General features: G+C 41.0%; 1 protein-coding gene and 1 long non-coding RNA gene across 5 annotated transcripts in view; one reads left to right on the top strand and one right to left on the bottom strand.

The window, feature by feature from the left end:
* Positions 1–10,281: 10,281 nt before the first annotated feature.
* LOC125160634 (uncharacterized) overlaps positions 10,282–27,527 on the bottom strand; it is a 56,195-nt gene continuing 38,949 nt past the window's right edge. For 2 of the 3 annotated variants that reach the window (XR_007150321.1, XR_007150320.1), the window contains 2 exons: positions 11,889–11,999; positions 10,282–10,430 (listed from right to left, as the gene is read on the bottom strand). This is a non-coding gene — a long non-coding RNA (uncharacterized LOC125160634). Of the gene's footprint in view, positions 10,431–11,888; positions 12,071–27,527 lie in introns of all 3 variants that reach the window. The other variant, XR_007150319.1, reaches the window with a different exon arrangement.
* Positions 15,794–27,527, top strand: part of CA2H7orf31 (chromosome A2 C7orf31 homolog) — a 43,744-nt gene continuing 32,010 nt past the window's right edge. Inside the window, exons 1-3 of one of the 2 annotated variants that reach the window (XM_047849772.1) lie at positions 15,794–16,149; positions 16,815–16,967; positions 27,187–27,363. In XM_047849772.1, coding sequence (XP_047705728.1) covers positions 16,834–16,967; positions 27,187–27,363 — 311 coding nt within the window. In that variant the 5' untranslated portion in view covers positions 15,794–16,149; positions 16,815–16,833. The remainder of the gene's footprint in view (positions 16,150–16,814; positions 16,968–27,186; positions 27,364–27,527) is intronic. The other variant, XM_047849771.1, reaches the window with a different exon arrangement.

The raw sequence follows: 27,527 nt of genomic DNA, 5'->3' as shown, positions 1-27,527 counted from the left end.
GTTCAGCTTGAAGAACACCCTTTGGCATTTCTTGTAAGTCAGTCTAATGTGATGAACTCCCTCAGCTTTCATTTCTTAGGGGAAGTCTTTCTTTCTCTTCCCTTTATAAAGTATAGCTTTGCCAGGTATCGTATTCCTGGCTGGCAGTTTTTTCTTTGAATATTTTAAATATATCATACCACTCTCTCCTAGGCTGCAAAGTTTCTGTTTAGAAATCTGCTTATAGTTGTATGGGCCTCCCAGGTACATGACAAGTCATTTTTCTCTTGTTGCTGTCAACATACTCCATCTTAAATTTTGACAATTTAATTATAAGGTCTTAGTGTAGCCCTTTTTGGGTTCAACCTATTTGGGGTTGTTTGGACCTCACGAATCTAGCTGTCCATTTCTCTCCTCAAGTTTGGTAAGTTTTCAGCCATTATTGCTTTAGAGAGACTTTCTGTCCCTATCGCTTTCCTTTCTCCTTCTGAGATTTCCATTTTACTGTTTGTTTTGATGTCATCCTGTAAGTCACATAGGCTTTCTTCACTTTTTTTCATTTTCTTTTTCTCCTCTGACTGGATAATTTCAAATGCCCTACCTTTAGTTCACCAACTCTTTCTTCTGCTTAGTCAATTCTGCATTGAAGCTCTCTATTGAATTCTTCAGTGCAGTCATTATATTCTGGTTCTAGGATTTCTGTTTGGATTTTTTATGGTTTCTATTTCTTTGTTAAACTTTTCATTTTGTTCATGCATTGTTTTCCTAATTTTGTTTAACTGTTTGTTCTTATATTTCACTGAATTTCTTTAGAGGGTTATTCTGAATTCCTTGTCAGATAGTTCATTGATACCCATTCCTTTAGGGTCAGTTATTGTTTCCTTTAGTTATGTTTCCCTGATTCTTTGTGATCCTTGATTTCTTGCATTAGTATCTATACATTTGAATAAGTAGCCTCTTCTCTATACTTTACAGGTTCAATTCAGCAGAGAAAGACCTTCAACAGTCAGCTCAGCTTGGACTGAATGGGTCAGCTGGTACAGACTGTGAGCAGATGCGCTTGCTATCAGGGTCTCTAGTTAAGCAAGGCCACTTCTCATGCTCTGAGGTTGGCTGGCAGGAGGGTGCCACTGGTTGAGTTCTAGGCTTGGGTAGGCTTCCTTGCTGGGCTACATATTAAGCAAGGTAGTTGGGTGGGCTCTCTTATTGGGTGGGGCTGTTGGCTGTGCTTCAGTCAGATGTGGTCACTAGCTGGGCTCTACAATCATCTCTGGTAAGGTGAGGTCACATGTTATGTTCCATGGCAGGGTGATGCCACTGGTTGAACTCCACAGTCAGGCAGGGCTATGGGCTGAGCTCTACAATTGCTTGTAGATTGTAGATTAGATCTCAGACTGTTCTCTCCAACTGGATGATGCTACTGACTAGACTCTGTGCTCAGGTGGGAATGCAGGCAGAGCTAAATAGTTGGTCAGGTTTCAGGCTGGTTCCTGTGATCAGGCAAGGCCATAGGCTGTGCCCTGAAGTTGGGCAGGACAACAGGTTATGCTTCATGATTAGGTAGACTGCTGGCTATGCTCTCTGATCAGGAGAGGCCTTGGCTGTATCCTGCAGTAGGGTGGGTCCAGATAGTGAACTCTGAGGTCTGGCAGGTTCACTGGCTCAGTTCCCTGCTGGGCAAGGCCATGGACTTGGTTCAGCAATTGGGTTGGGCTGTAGGCTGGGCTCTGCAGCTGGATAGTAATGTAGCATTGGCTCCAAGCCTTGCCAGGGTCACTGTTCATGCTCCCTGGTTATGGGAGCAGATCTATACTTACTCCCTGCCTGGGAGCCTCCATCTCTGCATGGCTGTAGGATAGACTCTGTGGCTGCCTGGATTTCCTGATCAGGCAGGAGGCTATACTCAGCAATTGGGACTGCAATGTTCCTTCCCTGCCTGGGGATTAAGGGGCATAGAACAGGCTCAACAGCCAGTAAAGCCTGTTAGCTCAGGACCCAAATCAAGTAGAACTGCCAACAAAGTTCCCTGTCTAGACTGGTTTGGCTCTGCAGATGGACAGAGCCACTGACTAGGATCTTTGCAAGCAGGAATAGGGTTTGCCAAGTTCTGAGCTTTGGCTGCTGTAAGCCCCACTATCTTCTCCATCTCTATCTTATCCTCAGTGGTTAAGCCCCACAGATTCCCCCAGTGATCTCTGTGAGGTAAGACCCAAGTGGGCTTTCTGGGAAGCATCCCACAATGCTCAGAAGCTGGATGTCCACCTTGGGTTCTATATTTTTCCCCACTGGAGAAACTATAGGCCCTGGGGGGACATCAGTGCAGCACTATGCCAGTGAGAGAAAGACAATACAGTCAAAGTGCAGTCACTCCTACTCTCCTAATGTGGTTTTTCTCAATCTTTATGGACATGGGAGGTGCTTCAGCCTTATCCCTGGGTTCTGCAATTTTTACAATGATGTCTTGTCTATGGATAGTTGCTAGTTGGTCTTCTTATATGGGGACCGAGGTTTAAAATGGCCTATTGATCATGTCACTCTGTCTGTATTTAAATAAATGGTATGGTGCTTTAGATCTCACTGTGTTTCTTACTTTTTTATTCAACAGTTTTTTCTTTTCTATGTGTGACACAATATGAATAGTTAGGAAAACAGAAACCAAACTAGGCATTTCAGCAGAGGGAATTTAATATAGAAAAGTGATTACACAGATGTTAGAGGCCTGAAGGAGCAAAAAAGAATAGAAAAATAAAAAGAAATAATAATGACAATAAGCTAGGGAAGCAGAGGAAAAATCAAGGGTTATCAAATCCTGGAAGCTCATGAATCTTAGACTCAGATCTATGAGGGATCTCAAACACACAGCAAAACTCCAGGAGCACTAGCAAAGAACAGCTGCTGAGGACACAAGAACTGAACAAGGATTCTGGACACTGAACAGGGCCAGGAACACACCGGAATTCAGGCTAAGCAAGAGTGGAGACTTTGGTGAACACTCTGGCCATTCAGCTAAGGCCATTTCATAAAGGACGGGGGTGGGGGGGGGGAAGAGGGGGATTGAAATAGACCCACCCTAAAAAAGCACTCTAAAAAAGCATAAAACCAAGCCTCATATATGCTGGTAATTTAACTCCTGCTAGAACAAAACTCAAAACTCTTTAAATACCAATAACATAATCCACAGGATGATTCCAAAGTTTCTTACTTGAAAGACTAACAGAAGTAGGAGCACCTAAGTGACTGAATCGGTTAAGCATCCAACTCTTGGTTCCAGCTCAGGTCACGATCTCACAGTTTTGTGGGTTCAAGCCCTGCATCAGGTTCTGCACTGGCAGGACAGAGCGTGCTTGAGATTCTCTCTCACCCTCTCTCTCTGCTCCTCCCCCACTCAACATTGTCTCTGTTTCTCTCAAAATAAATAAGTAAACTTAAAAAAAGAAAGAAAAACTGACAGAGGTAGAATTTGAACCTAAAGGAGATTTAACGGAATGGCCAACAGCAGAACCTATCCATGACTGTGAACTAAAATTGTACCATTTTATGATGGGCTAAATGTTTTTTAGGAATCAAACCTTTCCTATGCACAAACATATAAAAGAGATTTTAAATTGACAGTTTCTTATCACATTATGGTGTTAATAAATAAACCAAATTATAAAATAAAATAAAAACAAAAAAGGCTTTCCCTATTCCCAATATTCAACAAGACCTTACTAGCTTATCCAATAGTAAATACTCAACCCAACTCAAGAGATTTACTTAGCACCTACCTATATGTTTCCAGAGTTATCTAGCTCACTGACATTGGTTTCAAGGAGGGGACATCCAAATAATTATTCTTTTCATGAGTATTTAAGTACTAAGTACTAAAGGTAGGCACTGGGAACCCAAAATGAAACAAAAAATACGATTCCTGCTTTTCTTTTTTTTTTTTTTTTTTTTGCTGAAAATACATTTTTTATTTATTTATTTATTTTTTTTTTCTCTTTATTTTATTTTATTTTTTTTTCTGAAATTTATTGACAAATTGGTTTCCATACAACACTCAGTGCTCATCCCAAAAGGTGCCCTCCTCAATACCCATCACCCACCCTCTCCTCCCTCCCACCCCCCATCAACCCTCAGTTTGTTCTCAGTTTTTAACAGTCTCTTATGCTTTGGCTCTCTCCCTTTCTAACCTCTTTTTTTTTTTTTTTTTTTCCTTCCCCTCCCCCATGGGTTCCTGTTAAGTTTCTCAGGATCCACATAAGAGTGAGACCATATGGTATCTGTCTTTCTCTGTATGGCTTATTTCACTTAGCATCACACTCTCCAGTTCCATCCACGTTGCTACAAAAGGCCATATTTCATTTTTTCTCATTGCCATGTAATATTCCATTGTGTATATAAACCACAATTTCTTTATCCATTCATCAGTTGATGGACATTTAGGCTCTTTCCATAATTTGGCTATTGTTGAGAGTGCTGCTATGAACATTGGGGTACAAGTGGCCCTATGCATCAGTGCTCCTGTATCCCTTGGATAAATTCCTAGCAGTGCTATTGCTGGGTCATAGGGTAGGTCTATTTTTAATTTTCTGAGGAACCTCCACACTGCTTTCCAGAGCGGCTGCACCAATTTGCATTCCCACCAACAGTGCAAGAGGGTTCCCGTTTCTCCACATCCTCTCCAGCATCTATAGTCTCCTGATTTGTTCATTTTGGCCACTCTGACTGGCGTGAGGTGATACCTGAGTGTGGTTTTGATTTGTATTTCCCTGATAAGGAGCGACGCTGAACATCTTTTCATGTGTCTGTTGGCCATCCGGATGTCTTCTTTAGAGAAGTGTCTATTCATGTTTTCTGCCCATTTCTTCACTGGGTTATTTGTTTTTCGGGTGTGGAGTTTGGTGAGCTCTTTATAGATTTTGGATACTAGCCCTTTGTCCGATATGTCATTTGCAAATATCTTTTCCCATTCCGTTGGTTGCCTTTTAGTTTTGTTGGTTGTTTCCTTTGCTGTGCAGAAGCTTTTTATCTTCATAAGGTCCCAGTAATTCACTTTTGCTTTTAATTCCCTTGCCTTTGGGGATGTGTCGAGTAAGAGATTGCTACGGCTGAGGTCAGAGAGGTCTTTTCCTGCTTTCTCCTCTAAGGTTTTGATGGTTTCCTGTCTCACATTTAGGTCCTTTATCCATTTTGAGTTTATTTTTGTGAATGGTGTGAGAAAGTGGTCTAGTTTCAACCTTCTGCATGTTGCTGTCCAGTTCTCCCAGCACCATTTGTTAAAGAGGCTGTCTTTTTTCCATTGGATGTTCTTTCCTGCTTTGTCAAAGATGAGTTGGCCATACGTTTGTGGGTCTAGTTCTGGGGTTTCTATTCTATTCCATTGGTCTATGTGTCTGTTTTGGTGCCAATACCATGCTGTCTTGATGATGACAGCTTTGTAGTAGAGGCTAAAGTCTGGGATTGTGATGCCTCCTGCTTTGGTCTTCTTCTTCAAAATTCCTTTGGCTATTCGGGGCCTTTTGTGGTTCCATATGAATTTTAGGATTGCTTGTTCTAGTTTCGAGAAGAATGCTGGTGCAATTTTGATTGGGATTGCATTGAATGTGTAGATAGCTTTGGGTAGTATTGACATTTTGACAATATTTATTTTTCCAATCCATGAGCAGGGAATGTCTTTCCATTTCTTTAAATCTTCTTCAATTTCCTTCAGAAGCTTTCTATAGTTTTCAGGATACAGATCCTTTACATCTTTGGTTAGATTTATTCCTAGGTATTTTATGCTTCTTGGTGCAATTGTGAATGGGATCAGTTTCTTTATTTGTCTTTCTGTTGCTTCATTGTTAGTGTATAAGAATGCAACTGATTTCTGTACATTGATTTTGTAGCCTGCAACTTTGCTGAATTCCTGTATCAGTTCTAGCAGACTTTTGGTGGAGTCTATCGGATTTTCCATGTATAATATCATGTCATCTGCAAAAAGCGAAAGCTTGACTTCATCTTTGCCAATTTTGATGCCTTTGATTTCCTTTTGTTGTCTGATTGCTGATGCTAGAACTTCCAGCACTATGTTAAACAGCAGCGGTGAGAGTGGGCATCCTTGTCGTGTTCCTGATCTCAGGGAAAAAGCTTTCAGTTTTTCCCCGTTGAGGATGATGTTAGCTGTGGGCTTTTCATAAATGGCTTTTATGATCTTTAAGTACGTTCCTTCTATCCCGACTTTCTCAAGGGTTTTTATTAAGAAAGGGTGCTGGATTTTGTCGAAGGCCTTTTCTGCATCGATTGACAGGATCATATGGTTCTTCTCTCTTTTTTTGTTAATGTGATGTATCACGTTGATTGATTTGCGAATGTTGAACCAGCCCTGCATCCCAGGAATGAATCCCACTTGATCATGGTGAATAATTCTTTTTATATGCCGTTGAATTCGATTTGCTAGTATCTTATTGAGAATTTTTGCATCCATATTCATCAGGGATATTGGCCTGTAGTTCTCTTTTTTTACTGGGTCTCTGTCTGGTTTAGGAATCAAAGTAATACTGGCTTCATAGAATGAGTCTGGAAGTTTTCCTTCCCTTTCTATTTCTTGGAATAGCTTGAGAAGGATAGGTATTATCTCTGCTTTAAACGTCTGGTAGAACTCCCCTGGGAAGCCATCTGGTCCTGGACTCTTATTTGTTGGGAGATTTTTGATAACCGATTCAATTTCTTCGCTGGTTATGGGTCTGTTCAAGCTTTCTATTTCCTCCTGATTGAGTTTTGGAAGCGTGTGGGTGTTCAGGAATTCGTCCATTTCTTCCAGGTTGTCCAATTTATTGGCATATAAGTTTTCATAGTATTCCCTGATAATTGTTTGTATCTCTGAGGGATTGGTTGTAATAGTTCCATTTTCATTCATGATTTTATCTATTTGGGTCATCTCCCTTTTCTTTTTGAGAAGCCTGGCTAGAGGTTTGTCAATTTTGTTTATTTTTTCAAAAAACCAACTCTTGGTTTCGTTGATCTGCTCTACAGTTTTTTTAGTTTCTATATTGTTTATTTCTGCTCTGATCTTTATTATTTCTCTTCTTCTGCTGGGCTTAGGCTGCCTTTGCTGTTCTGCTTCTAGTTCCTTTAGGTGTGCTGTTAGATTTTGTATTTGGGATTTTTCTTGTTTCTTGAGATAGGCCTGGATTGCAATGTATTTTCCTCTCAGGACTGCCTTTGCTGCGTCCCAAAGCGTTTGGATTGTTGTATTTTCATTTTCGTTTGTTTCCATATATTTTTTAATTTCTTCTCTAATTGCCTGGTTGACCCACTCATTCGTTAGTAGGGTGTTCTTTAACCTCCATGCTTTTGGAGGTTTTCCAGACTTTTTCCTGTGGTTGATTTCAAGCTTCATGGCATTGTGGTCTGAAAGTAAGCATGGTATAATTTCAATTCTTGTAAACTTATGAAGGGCTGTTTTGTGACCCAGTATATGATCTATCTTGGAGAATGTTCCATGTGCACTCGAGAAGAAAGTATATTCTGTTGCTTTGGGATGCAGAGTTCTAAATATATCTGTCAAGTCCATCTCATCCAATGTCTCATTCAGGGCCCTTGTTTCTTTATTGACCGTGTGTCTAGTTGATCTATCCATTTCTGTAAGTGGTGTATTAAAGTCCCCTGCAATTACCACATTCTTATCAATAAGGTTGCTTATGTTTATGAGTAATTGTTTTATATATTTGGGGGCTCCGGTATTCGGTGCATAGACATTGATAATTGTTAGCTCTTCCTGATGGATAGACCCTGTAACTATTATATAGTGTCCTTCTTCATCTCTTGTTACAGCCTTTAATTTAAAGTCTAGTTTGTCTGATATAAGTATGGCTACTCCAGCTTTCTTTTGGCTTCCAGTCGCATGATAAATAGTTCTCCATCCCCTCACTCTCAATCTAAAGGTGTCCTCAGGTCTAAAATGAGTCTCTTGTAGACAGCAAATAGATGGGTCTTGTTTTTTTATCCATTCTGATACCCTATGTCTTTTGGTTGGCGCATTTAATCCATTTACATTGTGTTATTATAGAAAGATACGGGTTTAGAGTCATTGTGATGTCTGTATGTTTTATGCTTGTAGTGATGTCTCTGGGACTTTGTCTCACAGGGTCCCCCTTAGGATCTCTTGTAGGGCTGGTTTAGTGGTGACAAATTCCTTCAGTTTTTGTTTGTTTGGGAAGACCTTTATCTCTCCTTCTATTCTAAATGACAGACTTGCTGGATAAAGGATTCTTGGCTGCATATTTTTTCTGTCTAGCACCCTGAAAATCTCTTGCCAATTCTTTCTGGCCTGCCAAGTTTCAAAAGAGAGATCAGTCACAAGTCTTATAGGTCTCCCTTTATATGTGAGGGCACGTTTACCCCTTGCTGCTTTCAGAATTTTCTCTTTATCCTTGTATTTTGCCAGTTTCACTATGATATGTCGTGCAGAAGATCGATTCAAGTTACGTCTGAAGGGAGTTCTCTGTGCCTCTTGGATTTCAATGCCTTTTTCCTTCCCCAGTTCAGGGAAGTTCTCAGCTATGATTTCTTCAAGTACCCCTTCAGCACCTTTCCCTCTCTCTTCCTCCTCTGGGATACCAATTATGCGTATATTATTTCTTTTTAGTGTATCACTTAATTCTCTAATTTTCCCCTCATACTCCTGGATTTTTTTATCTCTCTTTTTCTCAGCTTCCTCTTTTTCCATAACTTTATCTTCTAGTTCACCTATTCTCTCCTCTGCCTCTTCAAGCCGAGCTGTGGTGGTTTCCATTTTGTTATGCATTTCGTTTAAAGCGTTTTTCAGCTCCTCGTGACTGTTCCTTAGTCCCTTGATCTCTGTAGCAAGAGATTCTCTGCTGTCCTGTATACTGTTTTCAAGCCCAGCGATTAATTTTATGACTATTATTCTAAATTCACTTTCTGTTATATTATTTAAATCCTTTTTGATCAGCTCATTAGCTGTTGTTATTTCCTGGAGGTTCTTCTGAGGGGAGTTCTTCCGCTTGGTCATTTTGGATAGTCCCTGGCGTGGTGAGGACCTGCAGGGCACTTCCCCTGTGCTGTGGTGTATACCTGGAGTTGGTGGGCGGGGCCGCAGTCAGACCTGATGTCTGCCCCCAGCCCACCGCTGGGGCCACAGTCAGACTGGTGTGTGCCTTCTCTTCCCCTCTCCTAGGGGCGGGATTCACTGTGGGGTGGTGTGGCTCGTCTGGGCTACTTGCACCCTGCCAGGCTTGTGATGCTGGGGATCTGGCGTATTAGCTGGGGTGGGTAGGCAAGGTGCTCGGGGGCAGGAGGGGCAGGCTTAGATCGATTCTCCTTAGGTGATCCGCTTCAGGAGGGGCCCTGTGGCAGCGGGAGGGAGTCAGATCCGCTGCCGGAGGTTTGGCTCCGCAGAAGCGCAGAGTTGGGTGTTTGCGCGGAGCGAGCAAGTTCCCTGGCAGGAACCGGTTCCCTTTGGGATTTCGGCTGGGGGATGGGCGGGGGAAATGGCGCTGGCAAGCGCCTTTGTTCCCCACCAAACTGAGCTCTGTTGTCAGGGGGCTCAGCAGCTCTCCCTCCCTTTGTCCTCCAGCCTTCCCGCTTTCCGAGCAGAGCTGTTAATTTCTGACCTCCCAGACGCTAAGTCGCGCTTGCTGTCGGAACACAGTCCGCCCGGCCCCTCCGCTTTTGCAAGCCCGACTCGGGGGCTCTGCTTGGCCGGCGAGCCGCCCCTCCGCCCCGGCTCCCTCCCGCCAGTCCGTGGAGCGCGCACCGCCTCGCCGCCCTTCCTACCCTCTTCCGTGGGCCTCTCGTCTGCGTTTGGCTCCGGCGACTCTGTTCTGCTAATCCTCTGGCGGTTTTCTGGGTTATTTAGGCAGGTGTAGATGGAATCTAAGTGATCAGCAGGATGTGCGGTGAGCCCAGCGTCCTCCTAAGCCGCCATCTTGCCGCCACTCTCCGATTCCTGCTTTTCAAGGTCTCCTACATTACCGAGAGAGGTAGACACACAAACCAAAAGGTACTGCAACATAAGTGCTGTAATACAGAGGCAAGTACTAAGGGGGAAGATAAGAGGGCACATTTAACTTTCCACAGAGAAGAAAAGAATATCAGGATGGCAGAGAAGAGCATAGCTTTAATGTCCAGACAAAAGTGGATCATTTTTTGTATATGTCAAATGAGGATATCTACTTCACAGGGCTGCTGTGGGTTTTAAAATTATGTACACCTACAAACACACACACACACACACACACACACACACACACACACTCTTCTATCACAGCATCTGGTACACAGTGTATGTTAAATAAATTACCATTACTAGGGTGTGCAAGTTATCAATTTATTGGCTTTCCATTCCAAATCCACTCTTCTTTACCCTGCACTTTGTGATACTGGACTTGGATCCTGCAAAAAGTTCTCCGTCATCAGGTGGCAGAATTTTAAGTTTCATCAATAGAAAGCACTGGAATGACCCCCTGCAAGGCAATGATAACAGTAAGACACTTCTGTTTCAGTTACTGATCCCTTATTATTACTATTCATCACTAGAGCCTGGCATCCACCTAGAAGCGTTCCAACTGGCCATTAGACCACTCTCTCTCTCTACCAGCAGCCATATCCAGCACATACCCTCCAGCAATGGCAGGCCACTTCCAGAGGCCAGTCCTGGCCAACTCACATCCTCTAAGACGAGACCACTTCTAGAGAACAGTACTAACCTACACCTCTAACAGGTTTCTTCTCCATCCGAAGGCTGTGTGTACCTATGACAGACACTCTGTCTTCTAAGAAGTTTAAATCTCCCTCTTTTCGTAGTTAACCAGCCTCTACTAGTTAATAATCCTTTATATTAAGTTTACCCTGCTCAAATAATAAGCATGGTTTCTGCTCCTTACTGCAAGTAAGGTCAATATAATTGAAGGGTGGGCTGCTGTGGGACAGGATTGAGAAAGATTAGATTAGGAAAATTTTTTTCAAAATCAGAAGTCAGCCTTCATGCTGTGAATAACAGGGGTCCATGGTGGATTTCAAGCAAGACACATGTCAGATTTGCATTTTACAAAAATCTCCCAGGTGGTAGTATAGAGAATGATAGGGTGAAGGTAAAACTGGAGGGAGGCAAAGTACTAGAAGAACACTGTGACTGACGTTACTAGAATTCATTAACATTTCCCATTCCCTAGACACACAGGAACATGACATATTGCAGGCCATGCCCTGCAATTTCCTTGGCCATAGGAATGTTTATAAACTGCTGTGAATCACTTGTGAGTAGAAACAGCTAAGAGCTGGTGCTTAATTACCTACACTCCCTTCTGCTGCTGCAAACCCTGAGGCCCCACATTGAAATGGCAGAGTTAGGAGACAGCAGCCCTTGAATGACAAGGTGCAGGGTCCCCTGCAGTACTGGTTTATGGAATATAAGCAGAAACAAGCCACTGAGATGTTAGGCCACTTAGATTTGGTGGTTATGTGTTACTGTGGCATCAACTAGCCTACGCTCTACTCCTTTGACCCTAAGGTATCCACAGACACACTTCTACCCATATTTAAATGTCGATGCAACAATTACATGGCATGCTTCCACCTAAATGATGAAATTATTCTTCATACAAATGAATATCCCATCACTCACTCCCCCACTCCCCAGATGACCCTAACAGTCACTATTTCTATTTTTGGATGATGTTATTTCGTCTCCTAGTTTAGTTACAATGCCATCAAAATATTCTGCATCCTAAATACTACATTGTAAAGTCAACCACCAACATTCTAGCTAACATTAAAATATTAAAACATTCTAATATTTAGGAAGGTAAGAAAGAAAACAAATTATGTAGTATGTACAAACATTATACTATAAGTGGTTATCTATCATTGCACAGGAAACCATACCAGGACTTGGTGGTTTTAAAGAACAACTATTTTATTACCTCTTGTGATTCTGTAGGTTGTCTGAGATCATGTAGGCAGTTCTTCCACTGGTCTCACCTGGGGCTTCTCATCTGGTTGCAGTCGGGTGACACGTGAGACTGGAGTCATCTCTTCAGATAATGGGGACATTATGACAACAGGGTCCCTCTCCCTCTTCATATAATCTTCCCACAGGGTCCCTCTGGTAAGGTAGTTAGACTTATTTCATGGTGGTTCAGGTCTCTCAAAAGTAAGTGTCCGAAGAGTGAGAAAGTGGAAGCGACCAGTCCTCTTAAAGACTAGGTCTAGCATTGGCAGAGCATACTTCTGCATTCAAGTGGTTAACACGAGTCACAGAGCAGCTCATACAGATGTAGGTGGCAACTACACATAAGCATTAATAGCAGGAGCTGTGGTTCATTAAGGGCCATCTTTAGAGCCTAGTCAACCAGAGGCCAGGAAGAAAATATCCAATATTACTATAGTCCTTATTTCCATAATTCTTGAGGCTAGAAGTGCAATGGGTGCCATCTTTAGAGGCTAGTCTACCAGAGGCCAGGAATAAAATATCCAGCATTACTGATTTCCATAATTCTTGAGGCTAGAAGTACAAGGGTGTTTGCTTCCCAAGGTAGCACCTACCTCATTGGATCGTAACTGTTTCCGGTTCCGTATCCCCAGAGATTGCAGGCACTGGGGCAATCCCTGACACACTCTGGGCAATTGGGGATTATTTACCAAATAAGGACATTTTATAAATATCTGCACCTATGTCATTGCAATGAGTACACAGTTCCTTACCTACTCAAGGCAAAAAAAACCTCAATTTAATATTAAAGTGTCATTAAACTCATTTGTAATCAGTTTAATTTTAAAGCCAGAAGAATATGTAGTTTTAATTATCATCCTAGTAAGTAGGATACATACATTGGAATCAACGAGGTTTTAAGTTTTACAGTTGTTTTTTAATGTATGTTTTAAAGTCACTGAAAAAGACTTCCCAACCCATCTTCTAGGCAAGGAATAACACTCAAACTTTTTCCACTTAAAAAATACTCATGAAGTATGCCTGGGTGGCTCAGTCAGTTAAGCGCCTGACTCTTAGTTTCAGCTCAGGTCATGATCTTGTGGCTTCATGGGTTTGAGCCCCACCTAGGGCTCTGTGCTGACAGCGTGGCAACAGCTTGTGATTTTCTCTCTCTCTCTCTCTCTCTCTCTCTCTCTCTCTGCCCCTCCCCTACTTGTGCTGTCGCTGTCTCTTCCAAAATAAATAAACTTTTAAAAAATATATTAAAAAAAACTTAAATATTCATAAAATCACTATGTCAAAGAGAGATCTACACCCCATGTTCACTGCAGCATTATTTATAATAGCCAGACATGGAAACAACCTAAGTGTCCATCTACAGATGAGTGGATAAAGAAAATGTGGTACACGTGTGCTCACGGAAAAACTATTCAGCCATAAAAAAGAAAGAAATCTTGCATTCCTGATATGTATGGATCTCGAGGGAATTATGCTAAGTAAGACAGAGAAAGATAAATACAGTATGATCTCACTTATATGTGGAATCTAAAAAAACAAACTCATAGAAAAAGAGATCAGATTTGTGGTTGCCAGAGGCAGGGGGTGAGGGGTAAGGGAATCAAGCGAAGGTGGTCAAAAAGTACAAACTTCCAGTTTATGAGATAAGTAAGTACTGGGATATAATGCACAACAGGATGACTATAGTGAACAAGGCTGTTTGGTATATTTGAAGTTGCTAAGAGAACAAATCCTAAAAGATTTCATCACAAGGGGAAAAATTCTTTTTTGAAACAATATGAGGTGATAGATGCTAATAAATAAAATTTCTGTGACAGCCATTTCATAATATATACACATATGAAGTCATTGTGTTGTACCCCTTAAACTTATACAATTTTATACATCAATTATATCAGTGAAACTGCGAGGGGTGGATTAAATACCCATATCTGCCAAGAAGTACGAGATCCCTCAAAACTTTATTTGGTTCATTATCAAATACCACTTTAATTAAAAGTTTTTATAACAGATTTAAAATAAAGGTTATAGAGTATAGCTTACATTATTATATACTTCCTGTATATTATCTCCTTGAAGGCGAAAGGTCTAACTTTAGCGGTTTGGAATTTTTGTCAACCCAGACACAGTATTCTATGCATACATTTTTTTCATTCCCAAATTTCATCTTCTCTGCTGGCGGGATTACTAGTGACTCAAAGAATACATTAAGGTAAATGAAGTGGTGACGGAGAGAACAGTATGTCAGGAGAGATAGAAAGGTGATCTGACTCCACAGGAAGTGGTGACACACCTAAGAAATCAGTTATTTTGAGCATCCCAAGGCAGGTGCTTACTTTTGGTTGGGGTCACATATACACACTGATGGCTGAGGAGTGTGGTCAAGTAGACCCAGTTCTGACATCCTCAAGAACCTTTCAGATGGGGAAGCATTTCCAAAGAGAACACTTGTTTTACAAAGATCTGACAATGAATTTTTTTTCTTGCCTATAAATTTTATTTGGAGATAACAAAGTTAAAAATAAGTAATGCTATTTTCCTACTCTTTACACCGTTTGACAGAAAATAAAATTTCAAACCCACTAGAACCTGGAGACTCTCACCATATATCCTGGGTCCCATTGTGGCCCTAACTTCCCTGGTCTCACAACCATCCGTATACATACAAGCCCATGGCTTGTGATGCAGCTTCAGCAGATATCCCTGATTAAATCTATTGTGTTCAATTATTACCACCCAGGAAGAATCAAGCCATGAGGAAATGGAACAAAGGTCAAGCACAAGAGAAAGGTGGGATACAGAAATTACTGGAAGGCTGGGCACATGAAATAGGCTAAGTTGACAGGGAATTCAATGGGAAGGAATTTAAAAGGAAATCCTGAAAACCCTAGAGCAACAAAAAGGCAAAAAAAGATTAGGATGGACTTCCATGAGAAGTTATTTGGGGGGGGGGGGAGGGATAAAATGTATAAAGGGGAAAGATGAGGGCACACTTCACCTAATTCACAATTCTGTCTCCAGCAGTATTTACTCTTGCAAGCTTAGTGGAATTGGGGGAGAGGTGCAGAGACTATGAAGTTGACCAAGAATATAAAATCCCGACCTTGCCGATTCCAATGCACCTTTCTTTCTCGCATGTCACCTAACACTCACCTAGAAAGCACAGCACAAAATGAATATCCACTGGTCGGCTGATTAAAAAGCTGTTTTAAGAGTCAGAGAACAACTCCCTTCGCAGAGGTGATCTCTCTACCTCCGCATCCTTCTGTGTTCCTACAGGCTCAGTTCTAGCCTCTCTCAAAATGTAAGCTTCCCACATACATCCCCGTCCTTCGGGGGTGGGGGAGGTGTCTCAGTCATCACAGAAACCCAGGGCTCTGTAGGTGCGGGACCGTGTTCACATTAGCTTCTGGGGGAAAGGGGATGGAGGTGGGAGGGCAGGGGTTGCGGGTAACTGAGGTCATCAAGGTGGGGCTAGGTCCTTGGGAACTGGGTAGGTAAGCCGCAGCCAGACCTGCCCGTTTGCCATGTCCGCACCCACCCGAGGAAGGAAGAGCCAAGTCTCCCACAGGGCACAACTCCGGAGCACGCGTGCAGAGTCCAGCGAAGCCACCTTCAAAGCGGCCGCAGCCCCCCATTCCAGCAATAGGAGGCGGAGGAGAAGATGGGCAGGATGCTCTCGCCTCACCAGGGTGTCCTGCCCTCCATCCTGGCGCTGAGCCCGTCCTCCGCGCAGTCCACACTGGGAATGCTAGGGCCGGAGAAAAACCCTAGAACAAGCAGACCAAGTAGAACTCGATCTTCCACCAGAGGACGCCTGGGGGCGGGGCGAGATGTGGGGGCGGGGCCGAGGGCCTGGAGCCCCGGAAGAGCCCCTTTCACCTCTAGACTGGGCGTCTTGTCCTCTCTCTACACTTCCAGTCCCGTTTCGGATTACTACCAGTCGCAAGGCTCCTAGGCTGGCTTCCTGCGAAAACTCTAATAGCCTCCTGCCCCTCCGCAAGAATGCATTACCTAGTGCCACGGTCACGGTTGCCGTCATAGGCACCCTCAACCCCACCCCTGGCCTGCCCGCGGTCCCTCTCTCTCCCCACCCGCACCTGCCCGTAACCAGCAAGCTCCCTGGGCCCGCAGGTGTGGACAACGGCGGGATTCCACGCCCCGCAGAGGCCCACCAGCTCTGGGGAGGGCAAGGGGAGACGTGATCCAGGGCCGCCCCCAGGCTGATGTCCCAGGTGCGTCCGAACCCCTGAGTCACCGCTAGGCAGGACGCTAATGGCCTGGGAGGCCCGCGGTGCCAGCCGGGGCGCCTCCTTGGCTTCCCCGTCCAAGTCCAAGGGAGGGAGCGGGATTCTAACCCTTTGGGGTCCTGCTGCACCACTGCTTCTGCACCTCTCTGCAAAGCTCTTCTCTCATTCCGGATCCCTGAAACCCTTAGAAGCACAGCTGCTGATTCTGCTGTGTGATTCTGCCTGCTTTTAAGAAATATTATGGGGATGGGGTGGGGGGTCAGCTGAGTTTTCTTGAATAGTTATGGTAAACTTTGAGGCAAAAATTTAACCTCAGTCGATGTCCATGGAGGAGTGGCCTTGTATGGATATGGACCTGTCGTTCAGTAGTGTTTAGATTGTCCTTAAGAACGTCTTCCACTTCCACTTTCAATTTCCCTTGAAATTCACTTCCATAGAATTTAAGTTACTATTTATTACTGATGTGATATATGAGGGTCCACAGATGGTTTCTTGGTGAGAAAGGAAACCCCTGATTTCTATGCAATGTTGAGTTGAACAATTTAGCAGTATAAAGTATGTTTCCTGCCTGCCCTGAGGGAGGGTCAGAGTGTGATAGTGACCAAGTCAGTTGACTATTGGAACCAACTGTGCCCTTCTTTTCTTTCCAGTCTGTGCCTTTCAAGAAACATGGAGGTAATTCATGGCAGGCCCTACTGTTGCAGAGAGCTTGAAGGAGCTGACCTATTGTCAAACACCTTTTACTCTAATGAATTGCACACTCCATTACAAACAGCTACTCGCCCAACTGCCTCGGAGGACAGGTAAAACGTAAATAATTACAAAACGTACAAAACGTAATTACAAAACGTTACAAAACGTAAATAATTACAAAGGGCTTTAATATATTAGTTTATTTTTATATGTGAGAAAAAAAAACACTCAGAGGGCTCTTCTGTTTATCACAGCTTAGGGATGGCATAACATGACAATTAACTAAACTGTAGTGTCCACATCTGTTAGGAACTTGATCAAAAGTAAGTTGCTGTGCATCTTTACAAGGCAGACATCAATTTTATTCACAACATTCTAAAATTCCAGAATGATCACTTCCTTCATTTGAAAATTAATCTGATTTGATCAAACTTTTTATTTTATCAGGAGTAGTATAAGTGGTTCCCTATCATCCCCTGACACCATCTGTTCAAAAACACTCCCAGAATCCGTTGTTCAAGGTTGATTTAAATCTTTGCTTCACCAAATTTCCTGTAACACACTAATTACAAATTATTATTTAAATTGCATCTAACGTATGTTCATTGATTGCTGTTTATGGACACTGTACCAAATGCTTTGTATATAGCGATTCTTTTAATCCTCACAACAACCCTATGAGATAAGTACTATTATTTTCACCATTTTACATATGAAGCAACAGGTGCAAACAAGTAATTTTCTAAGATCTCAGTGCCAGCTCTCTGTATTGTATTTATTTGAATCATTTTGAGGAAAAAGAAAAAATCTCAAAACACTTCAATGGTTAAAAAAAAAAGCGCCTATATGGTTATTTTGTTCAGTTTGGTTTGGTTTTATTTATAATTTCACTTGATCAAATCTCTCGTTTAAGAATTCCTTCTTTAAGAAATCATTCAGAAAGCCACCCAGCCTCAGTTTACACTTCCAAAATGGGACATCACTACCACACAGGCAGTCCATCCCAATTTTGAATGCTATTGGTTATCAGATAATTTCTTTCTACTGAGGACATTTTTCCTCCTCATAATTTCTACCTGCTGACCCTGGTTCTTCTCTCCATGCAAAATAAGAATAATCTACCTATCATCTCCATGACAGCAGCCCTTCAAGAGTTCGAAGATCTTTTTGGCTCTGTAAGAGTTCTCTTTGCCAGGCTAAATACTGCTGCTCTGCAAACTTAACTCTTCTTTCTTGAATCTGGGCTTTCACCATCTTGATCAGACTTCCATGGATCCAGTCCAGTGTGTAAACATGCTCTTTATATGAAAAAAGAAGCTTTTCTTTTCCTAATTATAAAACTAACACATTCCTCATAAATAATTTAGAAATCCTGGAAATCCACAAAGAAAACAAGTTTTCCATTTTTCTAACAAAAGGAAAAGCTATGAAATTAAAACAAAAGGAAGAAAACCTCTGTACTTCCTTTATCCAGAATAACCACCGTTAACACCATGATATGTGTCTTCTCCATTTTTTTAACTTAAAGATCATATTTAACATATTTTGTAAACTGACATTTTCATTAAATGAAAAGGAATATTTTCGTATTTGTGGGAAAGAGGACTCAGCTCACTTCTACTAAGTCAGTCCTTGCTACACATGCTCTTCTGTTCCCTGATTCCCCAAAATGGCTTGTCGGTCCTAAATTCCTACTCAGCTCCAAGAGTCATCAGAATCGGACGGGCTTCCCTTGAGTCAGAGGAAACTCTTAGCAGATTGTTCATGATCTGGGGATAGACAACTGTCCCTAGCTCAAAAACAGCAACATAAAATTTTATATTTGGTCAAAAGGAATCTGAGTAGGAATTTAAGGCTGTCATATCTGACTGAATTCACTAACAGCATGTATATAAGGCTTTTCACTGAAATTTTTATCTCTTCTACCTAAATGGTCCTATGGTTGGTTAGTAATTGGCCCCAAACCCTTTTAAGTAGCATGAAATTTAAGAGAAGCATCTTTGAGGGGTGCCTGGATGGCTCAGCTAGTTAAGCATCCGACTCTTAGTTTTTGCTCAGGTCCTAATGTCAATGAGTCTGAGTTCTGAATTGCGATGACAGTGAAGAGTCTGCTTGGGATTCTCTTTCTCTCTTTCTCTGCCCCTCCCCTGCTCTCTCTCTCTTTCTCTCTCTCTCTCAAAATAAATAAACTTAAAAAAAAAAAGGAGAGAAGCATCTCTGAGAAAATATTGCTTTTTATTAACTGCCTATAAAATTAAATACAATATATGTTCAGTTACCTGCAAACTACAATAAGGTACTCCTTGAAGCAGTAGGTAGGTACAACCATGTTCCTGACTCCTAATAACTAAAATTTGCTTTCCCTTTTATTCCATATGAATTCTTTCCTATCATAGTCCCCAAATGGGAAAGCCAGGATGATCATGCATTCTCAGAACCCCCCTTTTTAACCCCCTCTTAAAAAGCAGGTGGGCAGCATACAGAAGTTCCCTTTTTCTTCTGAACTGCTCTGAAAAGTGTCATCATGGTAACATTGGAACCTCTACTCTGTCAATGCTGAGGCTTACTTCTTCAGAGGAAGTTCAGGGTCTGTGGCTCCCAACTCAAACCTCAAGGTATCTCAAAGCAAAACACAACAAAAGTTCCTGGCCTTTGGGGTTTACCCTTCATAATGATAAGGATGAACATGAGTCCTAGCATATGTTAGCTCTCAGCAGTTTAGTCTTCTAAACTTGGATGTACTTAAAGGGATGCCTTTTTAAAATATCATAGTGTATTCTGAACTCCGCAATTTTAACAGCAACACAAAATGACTTCCTCACATCAGTGTACTTTTTCTTTTCAGAATAGGCAGCCTAGCTCCAGTGTTATCCAGCACTGGTATGCAGACAGAACACATCAGAACTACCTGAGCAGCTTTTTAAAAATAGAGTGTCCTGGGCTCTGATGTGAGTCTAGGAAATCTGCATTTGTAGAAGTTTTTCAGCTTACTTGGAGAACCAGTGGGCTAGCAGAAAGCACTGAAAACAGTAAGAAAACCAGGACTATGGTTGTAACTTCCCCACTGACCAAAAGCGAGTTACTCTTCATACTTCAGTTACTTTCTTCACTGGTGTATTTTAGAACAAGCATAGTAGTCACTATTATATATACTCTGACTTGATCTTCTTTAAAAATATTAATAAACAGATGGTATTCTTTTGTATTTCTTCCACTGAAAATTTAAGAATGGCTGATACTGCTATTTAGAATCATGACAGAGGTCTATCTCCTTTTTCCATTCAGTTGGCATCTCCTTATCTCTAGCAAGTTCTCTAGCTCATTAAGCAAACAAACATCAATTAGAGAAGTGCCTTGAGAATTGCTTAAGATTTCATCATTGGTTCTCATTTTGTTTCTGAATTCATTCCACTGCTTTTAGATTCTTTAACTTTTTTGTTATTGTTACTACTAGTTCTCTGCCAACTAAAAATGAGAAAATGTTTGTTCTGAGCTTCCTTTAATCATTCCTTCCAATAATTACTGGCTAAATTCAGCTCCCCCAAGTAGAATGTAATACTCAAAACTCCACAGTGACTCCAAAGCAAGATGCTGGTTCATCCTTAGGAAACACATCTTTCTCAAAAACAAGTAAACATTTAATTTTATGTGGTCACAGATTGCAGTACTAATCATTTATTATTATTTTCTTTGTTATGGAGACATGTATTATTTAAGCTTTCACATTACTTAATCCTAAAACTTCAATATTTATGTTCCTAGTTCCTTCTATACAATGCTGTCAATATTAAAGCTAAGGGGGGAAATGTGAGACCCTAAAATAAAGGAGAAACAGGACTTATTTTTGCATTTGCCTTCTATTTTAAATGGATTCCTACAACTTACTGGCTTTAGATGGATACCAACCCAAATGATTGATTAACATTTTCTACTGGCTCATCTTCCTAGGACAGTGTAATATATGGAGGTCAGATATTGAGAAATTGACTCATCTAATTTAAATATAACTTTTAAAACTTAGATATTAAAGCTTAGGTTGTCATTAATCAAATGTATTTAAATATTTTTCACTTGTCATGTCCTCCAAACCGTGTCTACTGATCATAGCCATAAAGCTGGTGAAAGCCTCAGAGGTCTGAGAGCTGGATACCGCCATCCCTTCGACAGCACCCTAAATCAATGGTCACCTACATTCTCCTTGACGAGCAAGCGCAGAGATGGGCAAACTTATTCTGTAAAGGGCCAGACAGGAAATACAGGTGGCCATTGAACAGCACAGATTTGAACTGCATGGATTCACTTATATGCAGATTTTTTTCCAACAAATACAGTATGGTAATGTAAATGTATTTTCTTTTCCTTATGATTTTAACACTTTCTCTAGTTCACTTTATTGTAAGAATACAATACATAATACATATAACATACAAAATATATGTGTCCACATGTGTGTACACTATTACAAAATAGTGTAATCAACTGTTTATGTTATCTGTAAGGTTTTTTGGTCAACAGTAGACTTAATAGTTAGGTTTGGGGGGAGTCAAAAGTCATATGCTGATTTTCAACTGCATGAGGGGTCAGCACCCCTAATTCCCATGTTATTCAAGGGTCAACTGTACTTTAGGCTTTAAAGTCTCTGTCGAACTACTCAACTCTGCTATGGCCAAAAAAACAGCCATAGACAATAGACAATATATAATGAATGATTGTGGCTGCATTCCAACAGAATTCTGACAAAAACAGGCAGCAGGTTGGATTTGGCCTATAAGCCATGGTTTACCAACACCTATCTAGTGACTTTATGAAATAAAGCATTCCATTTATAAAAGACAGTGTTAGTTCTTCATTCCATTCAGCAGATATTTACAGGGGATTACATTAAGCCAAGTGCTATACAGGTACAAAGAAGTTCCACAGTCCATACCCCTCTCTCTGAGCTCCTCTCCTGTGTTTCTAATTGGATCCCGCTGCTCAGACAATACAGTCCAAAGGGCTTACAAGGCCCAGAGGCTCTGGTTCTTGTTTTCCTCTCTTGCTTTATCTCTTACCATAGCTCTTCTCTACTGTGCTTCAAATTCCTGAATTCTGTATTATCTCTACTGATTTGGCCCAAAATTCCACTCCCATTTGCTCAGCCCTTAAGATCTGGATAAGTTCCACTCAAATCTTTATACCTTCTGAAAGTCCAAAGCCTTCCTCAAAACTTTACAAATTCCCAGGGTGGGGTGGAGGTGATCATTACTGACTTTCTGACTTTGGTTTTTCCTTTGGTTCCACTTAATACTGCTTCTGTTCAACAATACTTTGACCCAGACATGAAACACATTCTTCAGTTTCCTCCAAAGACCTCATCCACACAGAGCATCTGTGAGCCTGGTAAACTTCCCTGATCAGTTATAGGTCAAGAGGAAGAATCACATCACACCATACAACACATAACTTAAAGTCCCTTATTAGCTGTAACCTCTGTATTCTTAAAAGTCCCTGAACTCAGTTGTCACTAGGGTTCCTCACTGACTTTTCACCCAAGTGCAGTGTCCAGTCTCCTAATATCTTGATGGCTTCTCCCTTCATCTCCCTGTACTCCACTTACCTCTCATCTTCCTCTCACAAGAGCAAAACACCAAATCCCTCCCACAGCAGAGCAACTTAGTCAGTCTCAGGTGGCTTGGTATCATACTGACACCCATACTCATAGAGTCTCTACCTCTATATCAAGTGGCCTAACAAAATATTTTATCAAACAAAACAGATCCTTTCCTAAGAAGGGTTCTAGAGCCAAGGCTGTCAGAAATTTTCAATTCCATAATCTTTTTAACCTCTTAGCCTTTTGACATGTTATTCCCCCACCTAAATGTCTGACTCATTCTTTAGAACTCATTCCCCCAACAGTCTTTCCTCCAAAAAGGAATCTTGTTGGTCCTGCAAGGTACCCGGGGGTATGCAACCTATCCTGGACCACTGAAATCCAAGGTCAGGTGGTGGGCAGATGAAAATTTGGACAGAAGATAATAAGAGAGGTTGTTTACTTCTAATTTAGCTCTAATATGAGATAGTAATCTTTTGGAGCTTATTGTAGAGATGCTCTCCTTTAGATTTCTCACCTGACTGATTTCTGTACTGCTCATCCCACAGCATCCTTAAAACAAAAATGAAATTGGAAACGATTGGCACTGCCTTAAGGGCAAAAGTGGCTCCTGTGCTTTTTTTTACCTCTCTGTTTCTTTTTTTTCTAATTTTTTATTTAAATTCCAGATAGTTAACATATAGTGAGTATTGGTTTCAAGAGTAGAATTCAGTGATTCACCACTTACACACAACATCCAGTGCTCATCACAAGTGCCCTCCTTAGTACCCATCACCTCACCTGTCTAGCCCATCCCTCATCCACCTCCCGCCATCAACCCTCAGTTTGTTCGCTATCTTTAAGAGTCTCTCAGGGTTTGTTTCCCTCTCTCTTTTCCCCCCTCCCATATGTTCATGTTTCTTAAATTCTACATGAGTGAAATCATATAGTATTTGTCTCTGACTGACTTATTTCACTTAGCATAATATACTCTAGCTCCATCCATATCATTGCAAATGGTAAGATTTCATTCTTTTTGATGGCTGGGTAATATTCCATCATGTGTGTATGTATATATATGTATATATGTATGTATATTTATATATGTATATATATGTGTGTCTATATATGTGTGTGTATACACACACACACACACACACACACACACACACATACACACCACATGTTCTTTATCCATTCATCAGTCAATGGACATTTGGGCTCTCTCCATAGTTTAGCTATTGTTGATAGTGCTACTATAAACATCAGGGTACATGTACCCCTTCAAATCTGTATTTTTGTATCCTCTGGGTAAATACATAGTAGTACAATTGCTGGATCACAGGGTAGTTCTATTTTTGAGGGGCAGGGGCCTCCATACTGTTCTCCAGAATGGCTGCACCAGTTTGTATTCCCACCAACAGTGCAAAAGGGTTCCCCTTTTTCCACATCCTCGCCAACATTTGTTGTTTCCTGAGTTGTTAATTTTAGCTATTCTGACAGGTGTGAGGTGGTATCTCACTGTGGTTTTGATTTGTATTTCCTTGATGATGAGTAATGTTGAGCATCTTTTCATGTGTCTGTTAGCCATCTGGATGTCTTCTTTGGAAAAGTGTCTACTCATGTCTTCTGCCCATTTCTTAACTGAATTATATGTTTTTGGTGTTGCATTTCATAAATTCTTTATAAATTTTGTATACTAACCCTTTATTAGCTATGTCATTTGCAAATATCTTCTCTCGCTCTGCAGGCTGCCTTTTAGTTTTGTTGATTTCCTATTTTCCCTCTTATGGAGCTCTGGTATTTCCTATCTTGCTAACAACTAGTCACTTTCAAAAAGGTATTTTTCTTCTTTTTTTTTCAGCATTTTGTTTTGTTTTAGTCTGTCTCCTCCAGGTAAATCAATAAGGTCAGACAGAAATAGATTTTAACTTCTCTAAGAAAATTTAACCCAAAAGTGTAATTGATTCCCTTTTTAAGATCTTCATGTCATTGTCTTCTCTCCAGGAAAACCACCTAGACAATAAATATCTGTATCCCATCATATATTTGCATTATATATTTGCAAGACACTATGCTTTATCTTGGGGATTTTGTGGTGAGTATGGCAGAGTCCTTGTCTACAGTGACTTGTCCTTTTTGCTGTGCTATGGAAACTGTGATGAATCAATGTTCTTTGTTCTCTACGACATTATACTGTTCATCTCTTGGCAACAGATTACCAGCTTATTAAAAAAGGATAAAGCTTTGAAACAGCTAGGTGAAATACATGCATAGGACAAGCTATGTGGAAAGGTACCCAGAACTTCCACGCTCTCTGAGTGCACTACTCTCCCCACATTGCCATGTATTCATCAACCCAGAAGCTCCCTTCTCAGCACTTTTGGTTGTTTTCAGTGGGAAATATATTCCAAATAATCTAGACAGCCATAACTGGAGACTTAAGTCATTAAATCCTTACTAATTAGGAAGCAGATTTTTTGTCACGTATTCTTAAGTGTTTTGTGAGGCCTTCTTCTAGGCAGAAGCTTCCATTCTTGTGTCAATGGCTACAGTCCAGGAAACAAATCCATCTCTCTGGTTTCACTCATGCATGCACTCATTCAAAAGACATCCACTGGATATGTTCTATAAAGCATGGTTACAAGAGTGAACTGGTTAGAGTCCTTGCCCTCCACTTCCCTGTTAAGAACGAGCAGGAAGAGCCATGTGAATTACCACTTTTTAAGATCAGAAAACCCTACCAGCCAACTTATGAAATTTCCACATCTCCAGCCCACTGAATGGCACAGTTATAAGGGACGGGAAAACTTTAGCATGCATAACAATCATCTAGAGGGCTTATTAAAACAGATTACAGGGGCCCACCTCCAGAAATTGTGATTCCTAGGTCTGAAGCAGAGCCTGAGAATTTGTATTTCTAGCAAGCTTTTAGAGAGATGCTGATGCTTGGTCCATGGTCCACACTTTGAGAACCACTATGAAAGGAGCTCTAGATAAAGCTTAGGAGCAAATGCTTCTGCTCCTTTGCAGGACTCTCCATTTTTAAAAATCAAAAGATAATCCATAGCCAAAACCATTCAATGGGGAAACAATATTCTTTTCAACAAATGGTGCTGGGACAACTGGATAGCCACATGCAAAAAAAAAACAAAATGAAGCTGTATCCTTATCTCACACCATGTATAAAAATTAACAACAAATCAACATGGATCAAAGACCTAAAGATAAGAGTTAAAACATAAAAACTATTAAAAGAAAATAGGGGTAAATCTTCATGATCTTGGATTTGGCAGCATATTCTTAGATATGACACAAAAGCACAAGAAATAAAAGAAAAATTGATAAGCTGGACTTTATGAATATTAAAAACTTTCGTGCCCCAAAGAACACTATCAAGAAAATAAAAAGACAACATATAGAACAGGAGAAAATACTTGTAAGTCATATATCTGAGAAGGGACTTTATCTACAAGTTTTATACCTCAGTAATAAAAAGAAAGCTCAGGGCCCCTGGGTGGCTCAGTCGGTTAAGCATCCGACTTCGGCTCAGGTCATGATCTTGAGGTTTGTGAGTTCGAGCCCCCATTGGGCTCTGTGCTGACTGCTCGGAGCCTGGAGCTGCTTCAGATTCTGTGTCCCCCTCTCTCTCTGCCTCTCCCCTGCTTGTGCTCTGTGTGTGTCTCTCTCAAAAATAAATAAACGTTAAAAAAAATAAAAAAAAAGAAAAAGAAAGCCCAATTTGAAAATGGCAAAGGACCTGAATAATACACATTTCTCCAAAGAACATACATGAAATGGCCAATAAGCACATGAAAAGATGCTCAACATCATTAGTCATTAGGAAAATGCAAATCCAAACCATAAAGAGATACTACTTCACATGCCCTAGGAGGGCTATACAAGAACCTAGAGATGGACAGAAAGTAGATTAGTAGTTGCTTGGGGCTAGGGTGGGGATGGGCAAGTGTGGAAATAAACAATGGCTAAAGGGCACAAGGTTTCTTTTTGAGGTGATGAAAATGTTCTAAAATTATCGTATGATGGTTGTACATATTTGTGAATATACTAAAAACCATTTAATTGTATACTTTAAATGGATGAATTGTATGGTATGTATATTATATCTCAATAAAATGATATTTAAAAGAAAGAAGTACATGGAGTACAACTACAAATCACCATCATCGTCATCATCATCATCTGTAGGCCCTCAAAAATTTAACCTCATTCCTTCAGCAATTCGAGGATGCCCAAGTAACCAGTATCTATCATAACGTACCCAACACTGAGAATTCTGTGTTTTAAAAATGTAATCTAAAAATAATTCTAAAGCTGTAGGAATTTTAGTTGTTTGTCTTAGTGTGTTCGGGCTGCTATAACAAAGTCCTCCCGACTGGGTGGCTTCTTAGAAGCAACATTGATTTCTCACAGTTCTGGTGGCTTGAAGTCCAGGATCACTGTGCCAGCATGGTTGCATTCTGGTAAAAGCCTTCTTCCTGGTTTGTAGCTGGCACCTTTTTGCTGTATCTTCACATGGAGGAAGGGGATGGCAAGCTCTCTGAGGTCTCTCAAGAGCATGAGTCCCATTCATGAGGGCTCCACTCTTGACCTAGTCACTGAGTAAAGGGCCCACCTTATACCGTCACACTGGGCATTGGGATTTCAACACACGAATTTGGGGGACACAAACATTCCGACCATAGCATTCCATAGTATTCCATGCTGAAGTGATTTCAAAAGTATCTCTTTTTTCACAGATATCAGGAATTAAGGGAGTCATTCCAACAATGTAGACTTCCATGGGGTGCTGACAGAGAATATGGTGGGGTAATACCCATTTCACTCCCTGAGGAGCACAGGCCAAAATGTGAACCTCCTCATGTCATGGGCAAAGGACATCAGCATTATGGATTTGGTGGAGAAACCTGGCCAAGGTAAATAAACTTCCTGCTTTACATAGAGATCTTTATTTTGCATTTTTCTTTGTTCTTTGTTTCCATTGTGAGTCTTGTTGTTAACTTAAATCTACCTCCAAATTTATTTCTTTTACTATTTATGAAAAGACACAGATGGAAAAACTAATTATATAATTTCTAAT

The sequence above is a fragment of the Prionailurus viverrinus genome, chromosome A2 (genome assembly GCF_022837055.1).
Source record: "Prionailurus viverrinus isolate Anna chromosome A2, UM_Priviv_1.0, whole genome shotgun sequence".
NCBI classification, from domain to species: Eukaryota; Metazoa; Chordata; class Mammalia; order Carnivora; family Felidae; genus Prionailurus; species Prionailurus viverrinus.
Note: the sequence above shows the minus strand (reverse complement) of the source record. Positions and strands in the feature narration are given on the sequence as shown.